Source organism: Dermacentor albipictus, chromosome 4 (genome assembly GCF_038994185.2).
Source record: "Dermacentor albipictus isolate Rhodes 1998 colony chromosome 4, USDA_Dalb.pri_finalv2, whole genome shotgun sequence".
NCBI classification, from domain to species: Eukaryota; Metazoa; Arthropoda; class Arachnida; order Ixodida; family Ixodidae; genus Dermacentor; species Dermacentor albipictus.
In genome coordinates, this window is record NC_091824.1 from 11803316 (window position 1) to 11822926 (window position 19611).

At 46.0% G+C, this 19611-nt stretch overlaps 1 protein-coding gene across 3 annotated transcripts in view; it reads right to left on the reverse strand.

Moving 5' to 3' along the window:
- Nucleotides 1–523: 523 nt before the first annotated feature.
- The window catches only part of rhea (Talin_middle and talin-RS domain-containing protein rhea), a 408423-nt gene continuing 389335 nt past the window's right edge, over nt 524–19611 (reverse strand). For all 3 annotated transcript variants that reach the window (XM_065450432.2, XM_065450447.2, XM_065450440.2), the window contains exons 53-54: nt 17553–17693; nt 524–2868 (exon numbers count right to left, since the gene is read on the reverse strand). In XM_065450432.2, coding sequence (XP_065306504.2) covers nt 2587–2868; nt 17553–17693 — 423 coding nt within the window. In that variant the 3' untranslated portion in view covers nt 524–2586. The remainder of the gene's footprint in view (nt 2869–17552; nt 17694–19611) is intronic.

A 19611-nucleotide genomic window follows, 5' to 3' on the forward strand; every position in this document is an offset into this window, starting at 1 on the left:
CTAAAACGGTGCCGTGTATAATTTAAATACAAATGCATCGCATTATTTTGCCAAAAGTTCCAGTTGCATGTCCGCTCTACAAACATGTTCTAATAAATGTGGGAGAGGCGCCTTTAATTGTTGCAGCCCGGCCATCTGGCATGGCAGATTATTCCCCTTCTACTCACGGCAGCGCCTTTAGTGCCACTTTCTGTCCCTATATGAAACTTTCAAGGAAGTTTCATGACCAGATGGAAAGTATTGAAGGACCATGCTATTACTGTGAAATTAACGAAAATAGAGCTTTACTTGTTGATACCGATTTAGTGTTTCTGTTTAGTGTCCCTTTACTAAAGAGAGTTTTCTTTTGCTGAGTGTTTTTAGCCTGCTCTAATGTGAGTGGTACGGTGCAAAATCATTATGACAAACTTACCTGTATAATGAGAAAATATGGAAGTCCCAAGTGCTTCAATGTAAAGGCATTTGCAGTGACCAATTTGCCATGCTGCTTCTTTGCACTTTTTAAAAAATGAAAAGGTGCGAGTGGTCAAACAAGTTGCTTATAAAGCTTTATTTGCAGGCACGATGGTTATGTGAATCTGAGGCTGTAAGTAGGGCAATCACACCCAAGTACAAGGCACTTTGACAGCATTTCAACAGCTTATAAAGAACAGTATTTCCAGAAACAAGCTGGAAAAAGATAGGCAGAACACTTTAATCGGTCAGGATCTCCACAGACCGTCTGGCTTCATAGCCAGGCTCAATATTGCCACACTGCAATCTACACTATTGGGAAGATGCATCAGCTCACTCTAAGTAAATACATAAGAACAAGTGTCACCAATGTTACAAAACTCAATCTGCTAGTAAGTAAACTGTGGCACAATAAGAATATGTACTTAAAACTAAGGGACTAATCTATTCCGAGTTGTTAACAACTGAAGGCATTTGTTCTGAACACAAAAATTGTATAGAATGCTTCCTGTGGAGTATCCGCACAAAGCTCAAGGTACCAGACACTGAATGCAAGCTTATGCACCAAATAAAATGCTCGGTCCTGTTACTACACAGGCATATTAAACCAACTTGGCACTTGCATTACCTTGTTCCTCCCACAAGGAAACAGTCCTTATCAAACATCAAAAAATGAGACATGAAACTTACACACTGCAGAACCAGTTGCCTTGCCAAGAAAGCAGGACCAGCTTGCAGTCGCCATTTAGTTAACTAACTTGTCCTGAGACCAGTTAAAGTACAGTGATCTAAAATACAGGCTCATAGGCCATACTAATCTATGGTTTAGCGTAATCCTTTCCCTATTGCAACACTCTCAAGTCATCATACAGCCTCCATATAAGAAACCGGCAACAACATTGATTCTGTACTTGGTTTCAGTCACACTTATTAGCTGGTACTCATCAGACTCCAAATATGCCACTGGCGTTGAACTAAAACCATTCACTTACAAAAGTTTCTACAGAAGTTACCCTGTTTACCTCAGTGGCAGTGCCTACTGAACAGAAAGGTGGCTCTGGCTGGAAAATTAATGACATGGTGGACAGTTTTAGAGTAGTGTTTGGTGCCTTCCGTTCGCTAAAGGCAAGCACTTGCGAGACGCTGCGGTGGGGATCCCTTTTGGTCTTATGTGTAGGAATAGAAATGTAAATAAAATTTTAAAAGATAGGATGCATTCTGGTGTCTCGCGCACAACATGTTCAAGATAAGACAATCCATTAGCAACCATCCTGTCGTTTCTGTGCTGACATGCCTCATAAGGCCTAGGGAAACCAGAATCACCCAATGAGTTCAGAAATTGGGCATGCTAGTTACTCATTACTAGTATTTCAGGCAAGCTCAGAGAAAGCAAAACCTTATTTCACAATTTATTGCTGATCAGTGATAGCGACAGCCCAGTCATCAGGTCAATACACACTGAAATGGTAGTCACGAATGCTGCCACATTTGACAATGCCCCTTGCCATGTCATAGCATACAAAAAAAAAAAAAATACACAACATTATGCACCTTTAACTAATGTATGCCAACATAGTGCACATAAGCCAAAGAAATCCAATAGCGTATGGCACATGCACAGTGAGAATAACGCCATTTCCTTACACATGTGAAGATGCTGAAAGCAATGTGAAAAACATGTGGACAGAGAGGCAGAGATAGGGACAAGACAAGCTTGTCATGTCCTTTTCTCTGCCTCTGTGTCAAGGTTTTTTTCATGTTGCTTTCAATGTTCTGACTATGAGTATGAGCCAACTCGGCCAACTTTCTATGCTTTTGTACGTAAGACATTTAAGTTTGCTTTCAAATACTATTCTAGAACTCTCTAATGGCAACGCAACACTCTAGACTTCTCAACGTCCTGTCAGCATACTGATGAATATGTTTTTAAACAGCATCCACAAATGAACAACTTCCTGTCTTAAGTACTAGCCCACAGCATTTTCTGTCATTTTTCTCTTTTTTCATTTGAATACCATTGGGCCACTAAGGGTTGCACTTGCCTCTGTAGCATGCCTGTATCAGCAACTACTTCCCATATTCCAGATCACTGTACCACAAAGCAGAACGAACTTGGCTGATGTGGCAGCATCGCTAGAGCATGCCATCACCAGCACTACCATACTTGGCACGCCGCAGCTGTGCGAGGCGCTCGCGGGCCTCCTCTAGTTCCCGCTCCTTGCGCAGGATCTCCTCGCGCGCGCCAATCTCCTGGGCAATGCCGCCCACCATGCGCTGGTTTATGACCAGCCGGAACTCCTGTTCCTGTGCAATGGATCGCTGAGCTGCTCGCACCAGGTGATCTGTGGCCTGCTTGACTGCATTGCCTGCTGCCTGCAGGCCTCGCATCGACGACGAGTCTGGCTCTGCTTTCACCTGCAACAGTGACGATTAAGCACTGCCTGCTCAATGCAGCGAGGATACCGCACGAAATGCCCGCCTGCTTTTGTGCACCCATCTGCCGAGATTAACATTGGCTAGAATGGTAGGTGAAATGTTCCACTGGAAAGTGAAGCTGCTTGTCAAGCCAGAAAGCACTGAGAGATGCTTGTACAACTTTCCGAATACAAAAAAATTGTGCACAATACACTGATGATGATTGTCAATATTAGCGAATTGCTCAACGCTTTGGAAAGCTATTTACTTTATTAAAGGGATGACGCACTTAAAGCCATACATTTGTTGCTATGAGGATATTTAGTTAGCGTTTGTTGTTTCATTGAATAATTCTGTAGAGAACAGAGCTGTAAACCAGCACATACAAGCCAGTTCATCATATCAATGTTGACCCCAGCGACGTGAGCGCCAGTGTGGAAAGCAACTGCCATCCTGCAGTCACCGCAGGACATGGGGATGGCCGTCCGTCCCAAGCATCTAAACAGCGCCCAAACCTTCAGACGTCCCACAGCTCTCGCGTGACAGCAAGTGTGTCCCAAAGATAGTTGGTGTTCAGAGAAAGGCACACCCTGCAATTCAGTTGGGCAATGCATCGGTAACCTTCATGTGATACCTCTTTATCGGTGGTGAAAGTCCAAACGTCACCAATTACCATGAAAATATGTGAAACGGCCAAATTTTGCATGTTTTCCTTTCTTAGGCCTATACTCTGACACGCTCCTGCATGTACTGAGCATTCATCTACACACCTCTATAAGGCTCTAGTACACATCTATAACAGCTGATATATTAGACATAATACTACGGATGTGCAAATACTCTATATACACATGCAATCGAATAGGGAATGTTCAACTAATCTGGTTCGAAAATTAACAGCTACTATTAGGTAGGTTTCTCGAATGTTCAGTAAAAGACTCTGCCATGGTCGGCACGTTGATGCATGCAGCCTTTCAACAGCACATGGCTTCTGTTGGTACAAGGTTTGTGCAAGTTGGCACGCCCAACCTAAACAATTTCCATAAGCAATGCAGACAGAGGTAATGGAGAAAAAAGCAGCACATGTGAAAAGTGCTAAAGCCTGCGTAAAAACTAGGCCGACTGGATTGTACCACGGATGCAGATTCAGGCATCCACGCACATAGTTCAGAACTTTCTATCTAGATGTAAGCTTAAAGACACTAAAGGCAAATATGAAGTAGACATGGAATGTCGATATACCATTCCTGAAACACCTTGCAGCGCTTGTTTTGTGCCAAGAAAAGACTTGGTTCCACAGAAAATCACAACTTCTCAATTCAAATCGCCTGCCATAAGCAAGGCGGTGTGATGCTGCATCACTGCCCTTTACTGCCATCGGTGAGTAAAGTGGAGTTCAAGAGCCAGCACTGTGTTTTTTTTTTTGCGTGAGATGGCAGCCTGAAACCAAACCAAGCCAGAGCCAACAGTGCAGTTACTTTCCAAAGGAAAGCGCGCGCTGATTGTAAACACACGACGCACCACTCTTCAAAGTTCAGCAAAACCAGCGCAGCCCCCCCCCCCCCCCCCCCATGATACTACCAAAGTACGAAAGTGTGGATGGCACGAGGCCGAGGGAAAACGACACCCATGTCATTGCCAAGGGTGATGTCAATGAGTTCTTTTTTTATAAAAACTAAATAGAAATGGACAAGTAGCATTTTCCTTTCTCTTATAATGGAAGGCAGTGATCTTTTTATTATATAGTAAATGAGTACTAGTGATGCAATTAAATGGCAGCATAATGACATCATTGGGCTAGTACTAGAATGTCCCAGTAGAGTCTCAAATCATGCCCTACAAATTTACCTCAATTTCTCGCATACTAAAGCTCTTTTTAATAACGCTGATGCCTTAGACATATTTGAGCATTAATCTATCACTTTAGCTTGACTTTATATTTACCCTTAGTGTCCCTTTAAGCACAGATGCACTTGTGATAGTTGCCGGCTGGTTGCCCACGTACCTGAGAACAATCGTCAGTCTAACCTTGGCACTGAGTGATTGAACTCGTCAACATAAGTAACCCATATGAACATATTGTCCCAGGTATAAAATTTTTTACACGCTGTATTTACAGGGTGTATATAGACAGCAGCCGAGGATCCCGAGAGGCTGTTGCCACTTCGTCGTCTACAATGTTGATGACCTTGTTCTCTTTTGCCACTGTAACACGAACCCCGGCAGAAAAAGCACTGTCCCGGTGCTTCAGACGGGGCCGTCGGTGAAGGCATGGTAAGGCTTAAGCCGAGAGACATGTACAACGTCAGGTGATGTAGAACCGGGTGGTATGACGGAGGTCTCGGGGATTATCTCGTAAGTGACATTGGCCACTTGACATAGAACATGGTAAGGGCCTTTGTAGCACGGAAGGAGTTTCTCGGAGAGCCCCACTCGGCGGCAAGGGGACGAAAGTAGCACGAGAGAGCCTGATGAAAAATAGGTGTCACGATGGCGGCGATTGTAAGCGTGCCGTTGATATTCCTGCGATGCCAACAGACGAGTACGGGCAAGCCGCGGGCATACTCGGTCCTCGAATCCTGTGTCAAGGGGAGTGAAGTGTCCAATGGTAATACAGGGTCACGACCGAAGAGTAAGTAAAACGGGGAATACCCAGCAGTATCGTGGAGTGATGAATTATAGGCGAACGTGACATAAGGGAGGGCCACATCCCAGTCCTTGTGGTCAGGTCAAATGTATTTGATAACATGTCAGTAATGGTCCGATTAAGTCGCTCAGTAAGGCCGTTGGTCTGGGGATGATAGGAGGTAGCCAGTTTGTGCTTGGTAGAACATGAGCGTAGGATATCGGCGATGACTTGGGAGAGGAAAGTGCGGCCGGGGTCAGTAAGGAGCTGTCGCGGGGTGCCATGTACTAAAATGATATCCCGGAGTAGGTTGAGCAGCTCATGCGAAGTGCCCGAGTGGTGGCATAGCGTGTCGCGTAATCAGTAGCGACAGCGAACCACCTGTTGCCGGAGCAGGACTCGGGGAAAGGGCCAAGGAGATCCAAACCCACGCGAAAGAATGGCTCAGGTGGAATGTCGATCGACTGTAAGTACCCGGCAGGAAGCGTCGCTGGCTTTTTGCGAAGTTGACAGGGCTTGCAAGCAGATACATAGCGCCGTACGGAACGTGCGAGGCCGGGCCAGTAGAAACGGCGGTGCATGAGGTCGTAAGTGCGAGCAAACCCAAGGTGCCGAGCAGTTGGGGCGTCATGAAGCTCCTGAAGCACGGCTGAGCGGAGGTGTTAAGGGACAACAAGGAGAAGGGAAGGACCGTCCGGATGAAAACTGTGTCGGTACAATATGCCGTCGTTGATAACGAACCACCGTAATGATGGATCAGTAGGAGCAGATTCCATGCGGTCAATGAGGGTCCTCAAAGTAGCGTCATGGCGTTGCTCGTTGGCCATGTCCAAAAGCTGGGAAATGGAAAGAACACTTGTGGAGGCGTCCATGTCGGTGTTGGCTGGCGTGTGTACAGAGCAACGGGACAAGCAGTCGGCGTCCTTTTGTAGGTGACTGGACCTATACACCACCGAATAGGAATACTCTTTTAGCCGCAAAGCTCATCGTCCAAGCCTCCCTGTGGGATCCTTTAAGGACGAAAGCCAACAGAAAGCGTGGTGATCTGTTACAATGGAAAAAGGCCTGCCGTATAAATATGGGCGGAATTTCACCACTGCCCAGACAACTGCCAAACATTCACGCTCGTTAATAAAGTAGTTCTGCTCTGCAGGTGACAAAAGACGGCTAGCGTACGCGAGGACACGTTCATGGCCGTGTTGAACTTGTGCCAAGACGGCACTGATTCCCTAGCCACTGGCATCGGTACGCACCTCTGTAGGGGCTGAAGTATCGAAGTGTCCTAGAATTGGTGGGGTGGTGAGCATTGTGGTAAGGAGTGAAAAGGCAGTGGCCTGAGAGGATCCCCATGAACGGCACACGTTTCTTCAGGCGATCTGTGAGAGGGCGTGCTATAGTGGCAAAATTTTTTACAAAGCGGCGGAAGCAAGAGCAAAGGCCCACGAAACTTCGGACATCTTTTGTGGACCGTGGGATAGGGAACTCTTTCACGGCGCGAATTTTCTCTGGCTCCGGTCGGATGCCAGCTGCATTGACGACATGTCCAAGAACAGTTATCTCACAATGGCCGAAGTTACATAGCGAGAGGTACGGGGATCGATACCCCGCACCTCCACCAAAATGTCACAGGTATAAGACTATTTACACGGTGTATTTAGATGGTTTATATAGACAGCAACTGAGGATCCCGAGAGGCTGTTGCCACTTCGTCGTCTTCAACGTCGACGACCTTGTTCTCTTTTTCCACTGTAACAATATTAGTGGAAAGCTTTCCAAAATGGTTTGCAGGCCGTTCAAACATCAGCCAGTGATAAATTTTACAATGAAGCTGTTAAGAGGAGTTCCACAAGCGTTTTTGTGCGGCGGGATGGTCAATATTGATACGTGTACTTGTTTATCTTTATCAGGTGGCCACGTTTCACTGCTTAAAAAATTTTATCGCACAGCGCAGGACGCGCCTGCAAGTATCAGAAGTTTCTATCCGCTGTCTGTTGTCACCGAACCTTGTGTAATCTGATTTCATGAATGTGCGACACGAATCGTGTAGAACTTTATGGAAGACACGCGGGCACCAGCGATTACTCTGGAACCTTCGATGACTGATGTATGAAAGCCGACGTGCTTGACCCTCTGATCAGATTTTCGATGATTGCCGACTGTGTTCGCCGCTATCGTTGTGCCTTGAGTATAGCCTGTTTTTGAGGGCACAGGTTCGCCCAATAAAGTTAGTTTCGCCATTCACAGTTCTGTTGCTTTTTTTCAGTCATTACCACGTGACAATATGAAACGTAAATGCAACACAAAATGTGTCGGAGCCCCGACTTTGCTTTGAAACGTAATGATCAATGACTACAAAATAAACCTTACTTATATCTCGTTAAAATGGAAAATAGTTTATATGCATGTTTTTTTAACCGGTAATCTGCAATTTTTCTTTCTCACCCTGCAATATACCAACTACACGCTGGAGGTCAGCTAGGAGTTTACACAGCTGCAACGGTAACAGCGTGTTGCTGCAATGTGACTAACATGGCAGCCTTGCTTGAATACAACCTGCGTACGGCTCTCACGCAAATTGCACTCGAACAGCCAGTCACAAGAGCATAGCAGTAACTGCTGCTGCATTCGAGTGAGGATAGCAAACCGACTTCATTGTCTTCGATGTATCAGTTGATGAGACTGGCATATACATGTGAAGAATTTTTGGTCATGGCCCCACTGGCTATAGGCTGTTAGGCCTACGTGGAACTACGGTGCAAGAAACACACTGGACAAAAAGAAGGCAAGACAAACATTACCGTTTTGTCCACCTTGTCTTCTCTTCACCCAGCATAGTTTTCACACTGTATTTTCAACCATGGGTTACCAACATGCCCACCATACGGTTCTCTTGCTATACAAAAGCGCCTATCACGACCACGTGGCATGCAAAGGTCACAGGTTGGGTCAAAATGATTACTGCCCATACTGCCACTGTATGTCCCCACAAGCTACACTGCGAGTGCCACGGAACAGAAGATGCCACTTCTTGAATCAGGGTCAGCTTGGATGAAACACTGTGTGCAGTTCCAAGATCAAGATCAGAGCTGTGCATGCAACACTGACTCAATCTGCTGGCTACTGTGCATAAGCAGTGTGATCACCTCGGGCACTGCAGAGCCATTCATAAATAACTGAAGATCAACTACCAGGGATCTGGCCACTGCGAAATATAAGTGAAGGCTGCTTACAGTGCAGCAAGCTGTGGTAGAAGTTTGATGACTGAGCTTTGTAAAGATTGGTGGGATCATTGGCGGGATCCAGACGCCTATGGCTCAGATGACAGATCCATTGTTGTGAATGCAGTAGAGAGCACCATAAGGATTGTAGTGAAAAATACGCTAGAGCTGGCCCAGGCATGCCATCTGTAGAAATAGTAGTGAAAACGTCCAGCGTGCCACAAAAGAGACGAAACTTTGCTGATAAAGAAAGCTCATGCTTTGGTACTGAAAGTGAATGCTGCATAAATTATTGAGGCATTGTTGTTATCATTGCAAAGATCCCTCTTGATGTTGTCCGTGCTTTCACTGCTAGCTGAGCATTACAACTGTGTTGGGAACTCCAACTGATGTCAGGGTGTCTACCAAGTTGACATTTTCAAATTCCCTGAGTTTTCCAGGTTTTCCCTGAGTGCTGTTGCAAAATTCCCTGAGTGATGCAGAACTATGTTTTATGTCAAGTCGCGCTGAAACCATATCGCCCTGTGTGGTCACTCTCTAGTAAGCATATTTATTTATTTATTTTATTTATTCAAATACCCTAAAGGCCCTCTTGGAGCAGGTATTACATAGGGGGGGGGCACACTAAACACACTAATAAGAATACGAAAAAAATGTGAAGAATGAACAATTCAGCAAACATAGTAATAACACCACAAAATACTCATACACCAATACAAAAAGAGAAAAAACTGCAATACGATGTCAAACAAGATTCAAAGGTATTAAATTAGCCCTGAAAAAAAATAGCTCACACCAAAGATGCACAGAGACATCAAATTCTGAAATGAGTCCACAGCATTTGATGAAATTGATCGGTGTTAACTTCAGTGGCAATATCAGATGGTAGGTTATTCCAGTCAGCTATGGTTTTGGGGATGAAGGACTGTGCGTAATGAGCTGAGTGGCAAGCTGGGCGTTTGACTTTGTAAGGGTGATCACGGCGAGGAAAAATGACAGGGGGTGACTGAAAGAAGTCGTCGCGCAAACGATCATGATGATAAAGTTTGTGAAAGAGAGATAGGTGGGCATGTTTCCGTCGTAGTGATAGCGGAGACAGTTCGGCACGAATTTTTAAAGATGTAACACTGGAGTATGGAGAAAAATCTGAAAAAATGAAGCGAGCAGCACGGCTTTGCAGGGATTCAATGTTACGTATAATGTAGTCTTGGCTCGGATCCCAGATGGTACATGCATATTCAATTTTAGGCCTGATTAACGTGGTGTACGCGAGTTTCTTTAGGTGTGAAGGCGCTTGCTTTAGTCTGTGTTTCATGATTCTGAAAGTACGGTTAGCAGATGCAAGAGTAAGGTTGATGTGATGATGCCATGTTAGATCCGATTGCAAGTTGATTCCTAAGTATTTGTACGTGGTAGTAAGTTCGACAACATTGTTACCTATAAAGTATGAAGTTGGAATACGGGAAGAGGAGTGCGTAAATGACATGCACTTAGTTTTAGTATGATTTAGAGTCATTAGCCAGTCTGAACACCATCTGTTAATTGCGTTGAGGTCTGACTGCAATGCTTGAGGGTCAGTGTCAGTAGAAATGGTACGGTAAATTACGCAATCATCGGCGAACAGTCTTACTCTGGACGACATGCGGTTAGGTAAGTCATTGAAAAGGTAAGTCATAGGTAAGTCATATGAAAAAAATTTTAAAGAAAACTGACTTAATCCAATTTGAATACTAAGGAGGAGTGTTTATGTTATTCAAAAAAAGAATATTAGGGAGGGGTTATTAAAATGCACAGCAAATAAAATGTCTTCGAAAAAATTCTCAAATCGAGTTGGACATTCTCTAGTACAAATAAAAAGGAGATGCATACAGAAGCAAATATTTTCGAATATGAGCTATTTCTATCAACTGATAGCATTCTCAGTGTCATGCAACTGTCCTGACATACTCTCAGCTCGCGCAAGACGCCTCAGTGTTGTGTTTCACTGCTTTAAAGAGTTTATTTTGGTTTGGATGAGGGACACCTGCATCTCAGCATCAGCCAACAATTTGTTTTTTTGAGCGCAGGCTCCTCCAAAGAAGCGGTCGCATACTTAATTCCCCGTTCATTCCTCAGCGCGTCGATCCTTTCTGTTCTCGTCCTCCTTTCGCCGCGCGTTCGCCCCACGGACCATTTGAAGAATACTCTTGGTCAATTTACAGTCAACGTCCAATTTTTCGGACCCCCTAGGGGCCGCTAAAACTTCTGAAAAATCAGGCAGTCCGAAAAAATAAATTCATGTCTTTTACTGCCCTTAAGGGCTAAAATCGACACATGTACGTCTGAAAAAGCTCTGAATGCCTGTCAGTGCATTTATTAGGCATATCGGTGCTTCTACTGTGACAGGTGAGGGCGGGTGCACACGTGTAAAATTAAGGAATACATTGTGTCCCGCGACAATTGCCCCTTCCTACGCTTGTTACGCTTCGCCGCGTTACACGACTGTAATGAAGCGAAGCAGACTTTCGGGAAAGAGCATTATGCAATGCGCCGTGCTTTCCGAGCTTCGAAGACAAAATCATTGCTGTCAGCGGAGAAATGAAACATGGCACCGAACGACAAGAAGCTTAACAGCGAACGTCGAAGCAGCTAGACCTAGCGTTGCCGCAGTGGTGGCTACGGCTGCCAGCGGATCTGCGTGCGAGAGCACCGGTTCAAGGCGGCGAGGTAATCAAAATAGCAGCGGTGGTGGTTTTCATTAATGCCGTCTCGGACCTGCGATCACGCAAAACGTTTAGAAAATCGGACGGCGAAGAGTTCTTGCGTCTGAAATTTCAGAGGTTATGATACATTGACTCTTTGGGGTACGTGGTGGTGCCGCGAAGCCGTCCGAGTTATCGGGAATCCGGAAAGTCGGTCGTTGACTGTACACTGGCAACTCCTCCAGCCGACGACGATTCGTTACGAGCCCTGTCTGTTTCTCGAGCCAGCATTGCCGCGACTTTTGACCCTCTAAAAAAATTACAGCTAATTTTCCCTGATAGAAGCACAAATTCCCTGAGTTTTCCCTGAGTTTTTCCAGACTACTCAAAATCCCTGAGAATTCCCGGTTTTCCCGGTTTTCCCGCTTGGTAGACACCCTGGATGTGCTTGTCCGTGGAATTATTTGTCCAGGAGTCTTAAGCTCATGCTTTGTTGCAGCTAATAAAATGTGTGACCAAATAACAGTTACGGCCTTTATGTGCACTAAAGTATGAGGGTCACCACATGTGGTTCACTTCTATATTAATTTTGACAAGTTCGTTAACATGCACTACTGCATCAGCAAACATTCAATGAATGTTCTGGCTTTGCGAGGTGCACTGTGGGAAAGTTTGCAGAAAGGCACATATCTCACTGTATTTCAGTGCTGGTCGCCAGCATTAAGATACAGCGAGACAGTAAGATGTATGGTGTGGCATCAATGTTGACGTGCAGTGCAAAATGGTTGCTATGGGCAATACAGTCAAACCCGAGTAGTATATCGAACCCGTTTACATAGAATTATTTTGTGTATCGAATAATTTCTGAACACGATATAGTTACGATGAGCATATATAGCAAAAGTTATGCTTACATCGAACAAAAATAGCAGTGACTCTTGATATATCGAATGCCAAGCGGAACAAAAGTGCCCCCAGAAGTTGGCTTTCCCTTGCAGCGGCGGGAAAACCTGGCAGCGCGGCTCCATTCAACCGCTCTCCCTACCATGACCTCGCCTAACTGCCAGGGTGTCTACCAAGCTGACATTTCCAAATTCCCAGAGTTTTCTGGGTTTTCCCTGATTGATGCAGAACTATGTTTTATGTCAAGATGGACTGAAACCATAGTGCCAGATGCTGTCACTCTCTAGTAAGCATATTGAATTGGACATTCCCGAATACTAATAAAAAGGAGATGCATACAGAAACAAATATTTTCGAATATGAGCTATTTTTATTAACTGATAGCAAGCTCAGTGGTATGACGCCCGAACTTTGTCACAATTGAGATCAGTATTGGTCAGTATTGGAGATCAGGTCAAATTGAGATTCTCTCTGAACAGCTCGTAAGTCAACCTCAACTGTGCTGACATACTCTCAAACCGCACACGTCGCATCAGCGTTGTGTTTCACTACTTTAAAGAGTTTATCTTGGTTTGGATGAGAGATACCTGCATCTCTGCATCAGCCAACACTTCGTTTTTTGAGCTCAAGCTCCTTAAAAACGGTGGCAGCACGCTTCCTTTCCCATTCATTACTCAGTGCGTAGGTCCTTTCTGTTCTTGCCCTCCTTCCACCACTTGTTTGCCCCACGGACCATTTGAAGCATCTTCTTGGTCAGTTGCACAGTCTACGTACAATTTTTCAAACTCCTTAGGGGCCGCGAAAACATCAGAAAAATCGGCCAGTTGGGAAAAAAATGCATGTCATTCACTGCTCTTAAGGGCTCAAACCGCCATAGGCACATTCAAAAACACTCTAAAGGCCTGTCGGTACACGTATTAGGCATATCAGTGCTCGTACTGTGACAGGAAATACCGGGTGCATGCGTGTATAATTAAGGAATACATACTGTGTCCCGTGGCATAGCCCCTTCCCACGCTTGTTATGCTTCACTACAATACTTTTGCGTATGCACACCAAGTAACATTTCTGCACACAGGCGACTTCCGGGAACCGGCATTATGCAACACTATGTGCTTTCCAAGCTTCTAAGCCAATCACGAGGACCACAAATGCGAGTCCATGCCATTGCTGACAGTGGCGAATTCTTTCAATAAAAAACACGGCACCCAACGACAAGAAGCGTCATAGCAAATGTCGAAGCAGCTAGGCCTAGCGTTGCCACAGTGGTGGCTACGGCTGCCAGTGGATCTGCATGCGAGAGCGCCGGTTTGAGGCGGCGAGGTAATCAAAATGGCAGCGATGGTGGCTTTGATTAATGCCATTTCGGTCTGAAAAATCAGACGGCGAAGAGTTCTTGCGTCCGAAATTTCAGACGTTCTGACTCACTGACTCTATGGGGTACGTGCTGGTGCTGCAAAGCCGTCCGAATTATCAGGAATCTAGAAAGTCGGTCGTTGACTGTACACTGGCTGTTCACGTTGACTGTACACAAAGTGCTCAACGGGCACTTTGCCCATTCGCATGCTATACTATATACCACGAGTGCCGGGTGATCTGTTTGCCGCCCAATAACAAAAATATGCGCTTAAGAAGCGCATAATAGGGATATTTGCTTGTATCTCTTTTTTTCCAGTTTTCTACTTGTTTTACCGTACACGCATGGCGAGCACCTCACGCACCATCTGCCACTCAATTTAGTTCGTATGCTATACTATATACCACGACCGTCGGGCGATGATGGCTGGAACTTAATAAGAGCCCAGGTGATTGCCAAAGATTCTTTTTCCATCACAGTGTGCTTACTCTCAGCTTTCATAAGCATGCAACATGCATAAGCCACAACGTATTCAGAAAAACTGTGTTTGCGCTGTGCAAGGACTGCGCCGAGGCCAACACCGCTGGCATCAGTGCGCACCTCTGTAAGGGGCATCAGGTCGTAGTGATGCAAAATTGGAGGTGACGTCAGCAAATGGTGCAGGATTGCGAACGCCTCATCGCACTTTGATGACCACGAAGTGAGGGGCCCACTGCTTCCAAGGAGCTTCATCAGAGGCGATACGAAGGTGGTGAAACGTTGGATGAAGCGTCTAAAGTAGGAACACAAACTTACAAACTGCGCAGGTCTTTTCACGGATGTAGGTTTAAGGAATTTGACAAAGGCCCTAAGTTTGGCTGGATTGGAGAGAATTCCATCCATGGAGATGATGTACTCTAGTATGGCCAGCTGCCGTGCCCCAAATCGGCACTTCTTTCAGTTTAGTTGTAAGAAACCAGTATTTCTCAAGCATGTCAAAGCACGCTGGAGGCGTTGAAGGTGCGTGGGAAAGTCTGGAGCAAAAACAATGACGTCGTCAAGGTAGCACAAGCATGTATGCCATCTCAAGTTGTGTAGAACGGTATCCATCATGCGCTCAAAAGTTGCGTGTGCATTACAAAATCCAAACAGCATGACGTTATATTCATAAAAGACGTCATGACAAATGCTGTCTTTGGTCAATCGTCTGCTATGGGGGCCTGCCAATAGACTGAGCGCACATCGAGAGAAGAATAGCTCCTTTTAGGCTGTCAATGGCATCATCAATTCAGGTAGCGGGTAAACGTCTTTGCAAGCAATCTTGTTGAGGTGCCGAAAGTCTACACAGAACCGTACAGAACAGTCTTTCTTCAAAACAAGGATGACAGGTGATGCCCATGCTGTTTGAAGGTCGAATCACTTTGCGTCGAACCATGTCATTTATTCACTCATTAATTACAAGACGTTTTGCGGGAGACACGCAATACGGGCATTGCCACAGTGGCGGTTGGGAGCCAATCTTGATGCAATGCATAACAGTGCACAGCCGGCCCTAGGAACGCTGCCTGACGTCGAAAGTAAAATGAAGTTCTAACAGGCACCGAAGCTGGGAACGTTGGGCCGGCGTAAGGTTATCAGCAATGGAGGAACCAAATACATCACAGGGTGATGGCACAGACGTAGAAATAGCACTGAGCATGGGTGGTGCAGTGCGTGTCATAGGGCATGTCCATAACTTGCATGGCTTCAATAGCTTCCATGCTGCCAAGACATGCCCCTCACAGCATCATCACAGTGTATGAGGACGAGTTGCTGACAAAGATAACGCTGGAACTCTCAACGATTTCCACGGTCACGAAAAGTAGCAGCAGACCTTTCCAGGTGCGAAAGCGGTCGGATGGAGAAAGTAGTGCAGCGGTGTCGGAGAGACTGCTACAATAGTCGGACACAATCGTTAACCAGTTTGGGGGGACTGTGGTGTTGTCTTTGATGAGTAGCTTGTTCGATGCCGAAGGACTGTTGGCTAGCGTCAAGTCTGACAACAGCGAGAGCTATATTTCAGTGTGTGCGCAATAAATCACAGCATTGTGGCGGGAGAGAAAATCCCAGCCTAGGATGAGGTCATGCAAGCATGAGGAAATGAGGATGAATTCGACGGCATATAAACGTCCACAATCAAAACACGAGTGCCACCGGCCGCTATAGGATGAATGCGCTGGGCACTGGCTGTACGAAGGGATAGTCCAGAAAGTGGCGTCATTACTTTTTGAAGCAAGTGCAGATGCGTGACACATGCGTATTACATTCGATGGGCTTTGTGGACTGTGCCAATTAGTTTTCCTCCTTGCAAGCAAAGGTATGAGACCGGATCGGTGATAGTGAGCGGCGACGCGGAGAAGGTGAACGGCGAGTGACGGGCTTTGGGGGTACTGATGGTGACGAGTCAGAAGGCGGGTCATTGTATGAGCGGGGAGAACCGACAAGATGACTTGTCAGGTATGATGTAGCACTAGAAGGCTGCACGCAATTGCAACAGTATGCCACATGGCCAGCATAGCTGCATGTAAAGCATATTGATTGAGTCTCCGAAGTGTGTCACCTATTCGCTGTGGCAGGTCCCATCCATGGCACAGGAGGCGTTGTATCGGGCGACTGGTAGAATGGTGTCGCAACAGGCTGCAGTCAGAGTCTAAGCATGATGTCAGCGTAGCAGGGAGGCGCCCATTGCAGAATTGGTTGGGGCCAGCGACGACATCGGTGCAGCCGAGGGGTGCAGGCGCACGGATCTGTGGGGACCAGGTGACGACGTCTGCGGAGCTGAGAGGTGCAGCCACAGGAACATTGTGGCAGAGTTCAGGCAAAGCCACGTCGAGCTCGTGCTCAGTGGTGCGGCGGAGCGCAGGCACACAATGCGGGGAGGGCTCCTGCATATGCTGCGGCTGCACAAAGGTCAGCAATGATAATTGGTGGGCAACCTCCACATGGACGAAGGCCTTCATTTCCTCGAGCAATGCAGACTGGTCTGAAATTGTAGCCAAACCAGCAAGGGGTTCGTCGCACGATAAAGAGCGAAAAGTGCCATAACCACTGGTGCCATAACCCTTCATAGCTTTGGCACAGTGTGATGATTTCAGCCATGGAGTGAGGATTCTTGGCGAGCAACATTCGAAGGCGTCGTCTTCGATCAGACTCTGTGCCATGGTCGAGTTTACTCTCTTGCATAAGTCCAAAATGTCGTCAATATAAATGGTGAATGATACACCTGGCTGTTGAGAGCGCACCCGCAAATGTTGCTTGGCACGCAGCTTACGAACAGTGGGGCGACCAAATACATCGACAAGGCGGACCTGGTTGGAATATTTGCTTCATACCGTAGGCTGGCGACACTTGAGAGGTAGAACAGCAGATTGTTCAGTTTGGCTGGTTCGTTCCACTTGTTATGTCCGGTGACCAACTCATATGTAGTGACCCAGTCCTCCACATTGATGTCAGCCGTGCCAGGGAAGATGGCAGGTGACAAAGTGCACCAGGATACGTGGTCGGTGCAGGAGGAGGTGTTTGCTGGGATGTGTCCTGAGGCTTGGCAGATGGCAGGGTACAGAATGGGAGGTGGAGGGCACAGCACTCTCCACCAAATATTACGATTATTTGATCGGACTAGGAGCAGCACAGCGGCAATAGTCTAAGCACAGCACGGACTCCAAGTGCGAGCGGCATCCACGAGCAAAAGCGCTGAAGAGGATGACCCACTATACCTTTCCAATCCTTCTCCACACAGTTTTTAAAAGCTTCGAAATGTTTTCATGACCTTCAGGAAAAGTGAAGGCACCGTGAGTCACCCAACAGATGTGAGTGATGTGAGACCATTGGCCCGTATGCCAATGGTCTTCAAACCAGTAGTGCCCAGTAGTAGTGCCCACCTTGCAAGCAACAAGCAGCTGTGCCGTGGAGCTGGCCACCTGCTTGGCTGAGGAGATGAGCTTCTCTTCAGACGCTTGGCCCTGCACCAGCCAGTTGGCAGACTCCACCAGGCTGTGGGTGGCCGCTGCCACGAGGCGAGCCTGCAACAATGAAGAAGGATCAAGAGAAGCACTCCTTCTTAAACCAAACATGCAGCCACAAAATTTCAAGTTCTTTTGATAAATACAAATCATCGAACTTTTTATCAGTGACTGTTGTTGAACTATAGTGGATTTTTTTTTTTTTACAAAATACTGCAGGCCCAAGCTAGGGCCCATGCAGGAGGGGATAAAAACGATTTACACAGGCACTGGCAAAACATCAACCAGAAATCATCATAAATCATGAAGAGAGAAAAAAAAATAATATATACATAAACATGACACATAAATGAGCACCTTATGGCCGTGAAAACAATTATGAACATTTAAACTTTAGGAAAAGCAGGCCTCTGCAAGAAATCCAAAAATTAAGAACCCTACCTACTCGATGTGCAACAACTCGAGTTTGTTGAACTGCATCATGTAGTTTTGCTCATTGAAGAATTCTATGTATTGCATGAAATCTGCCTGAAAACTGTCATTTTCTTCAACTTGCACAAATGGTGCAGAACTCAGAGACCTCCTCGATGAACCTGTGCCAAACACTTCCAAATAGTGATCTACAGCACAAAAGACAAACATTATTCCAACTTGACTGGTTGGCACAAAAGTGCCTGGCTACAACTGTCAACACAATGGCTGCAAGGTGCCTTGGCAGTGCTAAGAGAGAATGAGTGCGTTGAACATGTCATCTTCCGTCATAAACGTCACACTGCTTAGGCCACTAGGCCGAACCAGCCCGTCTTTGTTGGGAGTTGGGAACAAAAGTTACGGTTTCGTGTCAGACAACGTGGCAGCCATGTTTGTAGCATTGCACATGCAGTTTATGCCCAGAACAGTGTGTGGCATCCGAATTTTCAGTCATTGCTATTATTGAGGGTGTGCAAAAACCAAATACCGTAATCACCCCTATAATGATCGCACTCGCGTAATGATCGCACCCTGAACTTGTCGCAGTGATATGTCGTGTGCCAAGTCTAGCTAATGACTGCGCTTACCATCTGTCGAATGCTACACGAACGGCTCTTGAAGACATACCAAGCGGTCTGCACGCACCCAACATTCTTAAGCAGATGCCCCATTTCATTCCTTTCACCACTTTCCGGAAATCCATGAAAAAAAAAAAAAGCCACACCCAAACCTACCTCGGTTTTATTATTTGTAAGCTTCATAATGGTTTTGGTCAACAACAACAACATAAAGGGCGCCTTTCGATTCTTCTTGTCTGCACTCGTGGGCACGCAACTAATCGTGAGCGGCAACGATAGTGGCCACGTTTACACTGATACGTTAGAAGTGTACCCTATTCATACACTGACGCTTGTAACGCAGCTAAGATACTCGCCCACCCTGAGCGGAAACGTGCCATGTTAGGATAGCAGTGAAGACAAATGCCGCAGTTTCCGCATCATGCCCACCATGTGTTTCCATGTCACTGGCAGCTAAGAGCGCCCATCTCTGTTTCTGTCCTCTCAAAGTGGACATGGCTACGTTATTGTCGCAAACTTACCGATATTAACGATATTATTTATTACTCATACGGAAGAAACTGTTTCAATGCGCATAATGTACTCACAAGAAGAAAAATAATCGCATTTGGCGCATTCGGCTTGCTCCGCTGGCTGCCATTTTCGTTTGGTATCCCGCACTGACAGCGGCAGCTGCCTGCTTGTCATCCCGCAGCAAATACGGGATGAAAAAAAAAAAAAGGTTTCTCTTTGTGGGAAATTTAACCCGCATATAATCGCACCCCTGAATTTGCGTCAATTTTTAAAATAAAAAGTGTGATCATTATGCGAGGAAATACGATAGTAAATTTTGAATCAAATATCGAATTGAATTGAGAGAAAAAAGCCGGATACCGTATACTGAATATCAGAATATTTTTCAAAAAATTTATTGCTTACAAATTTCGGGC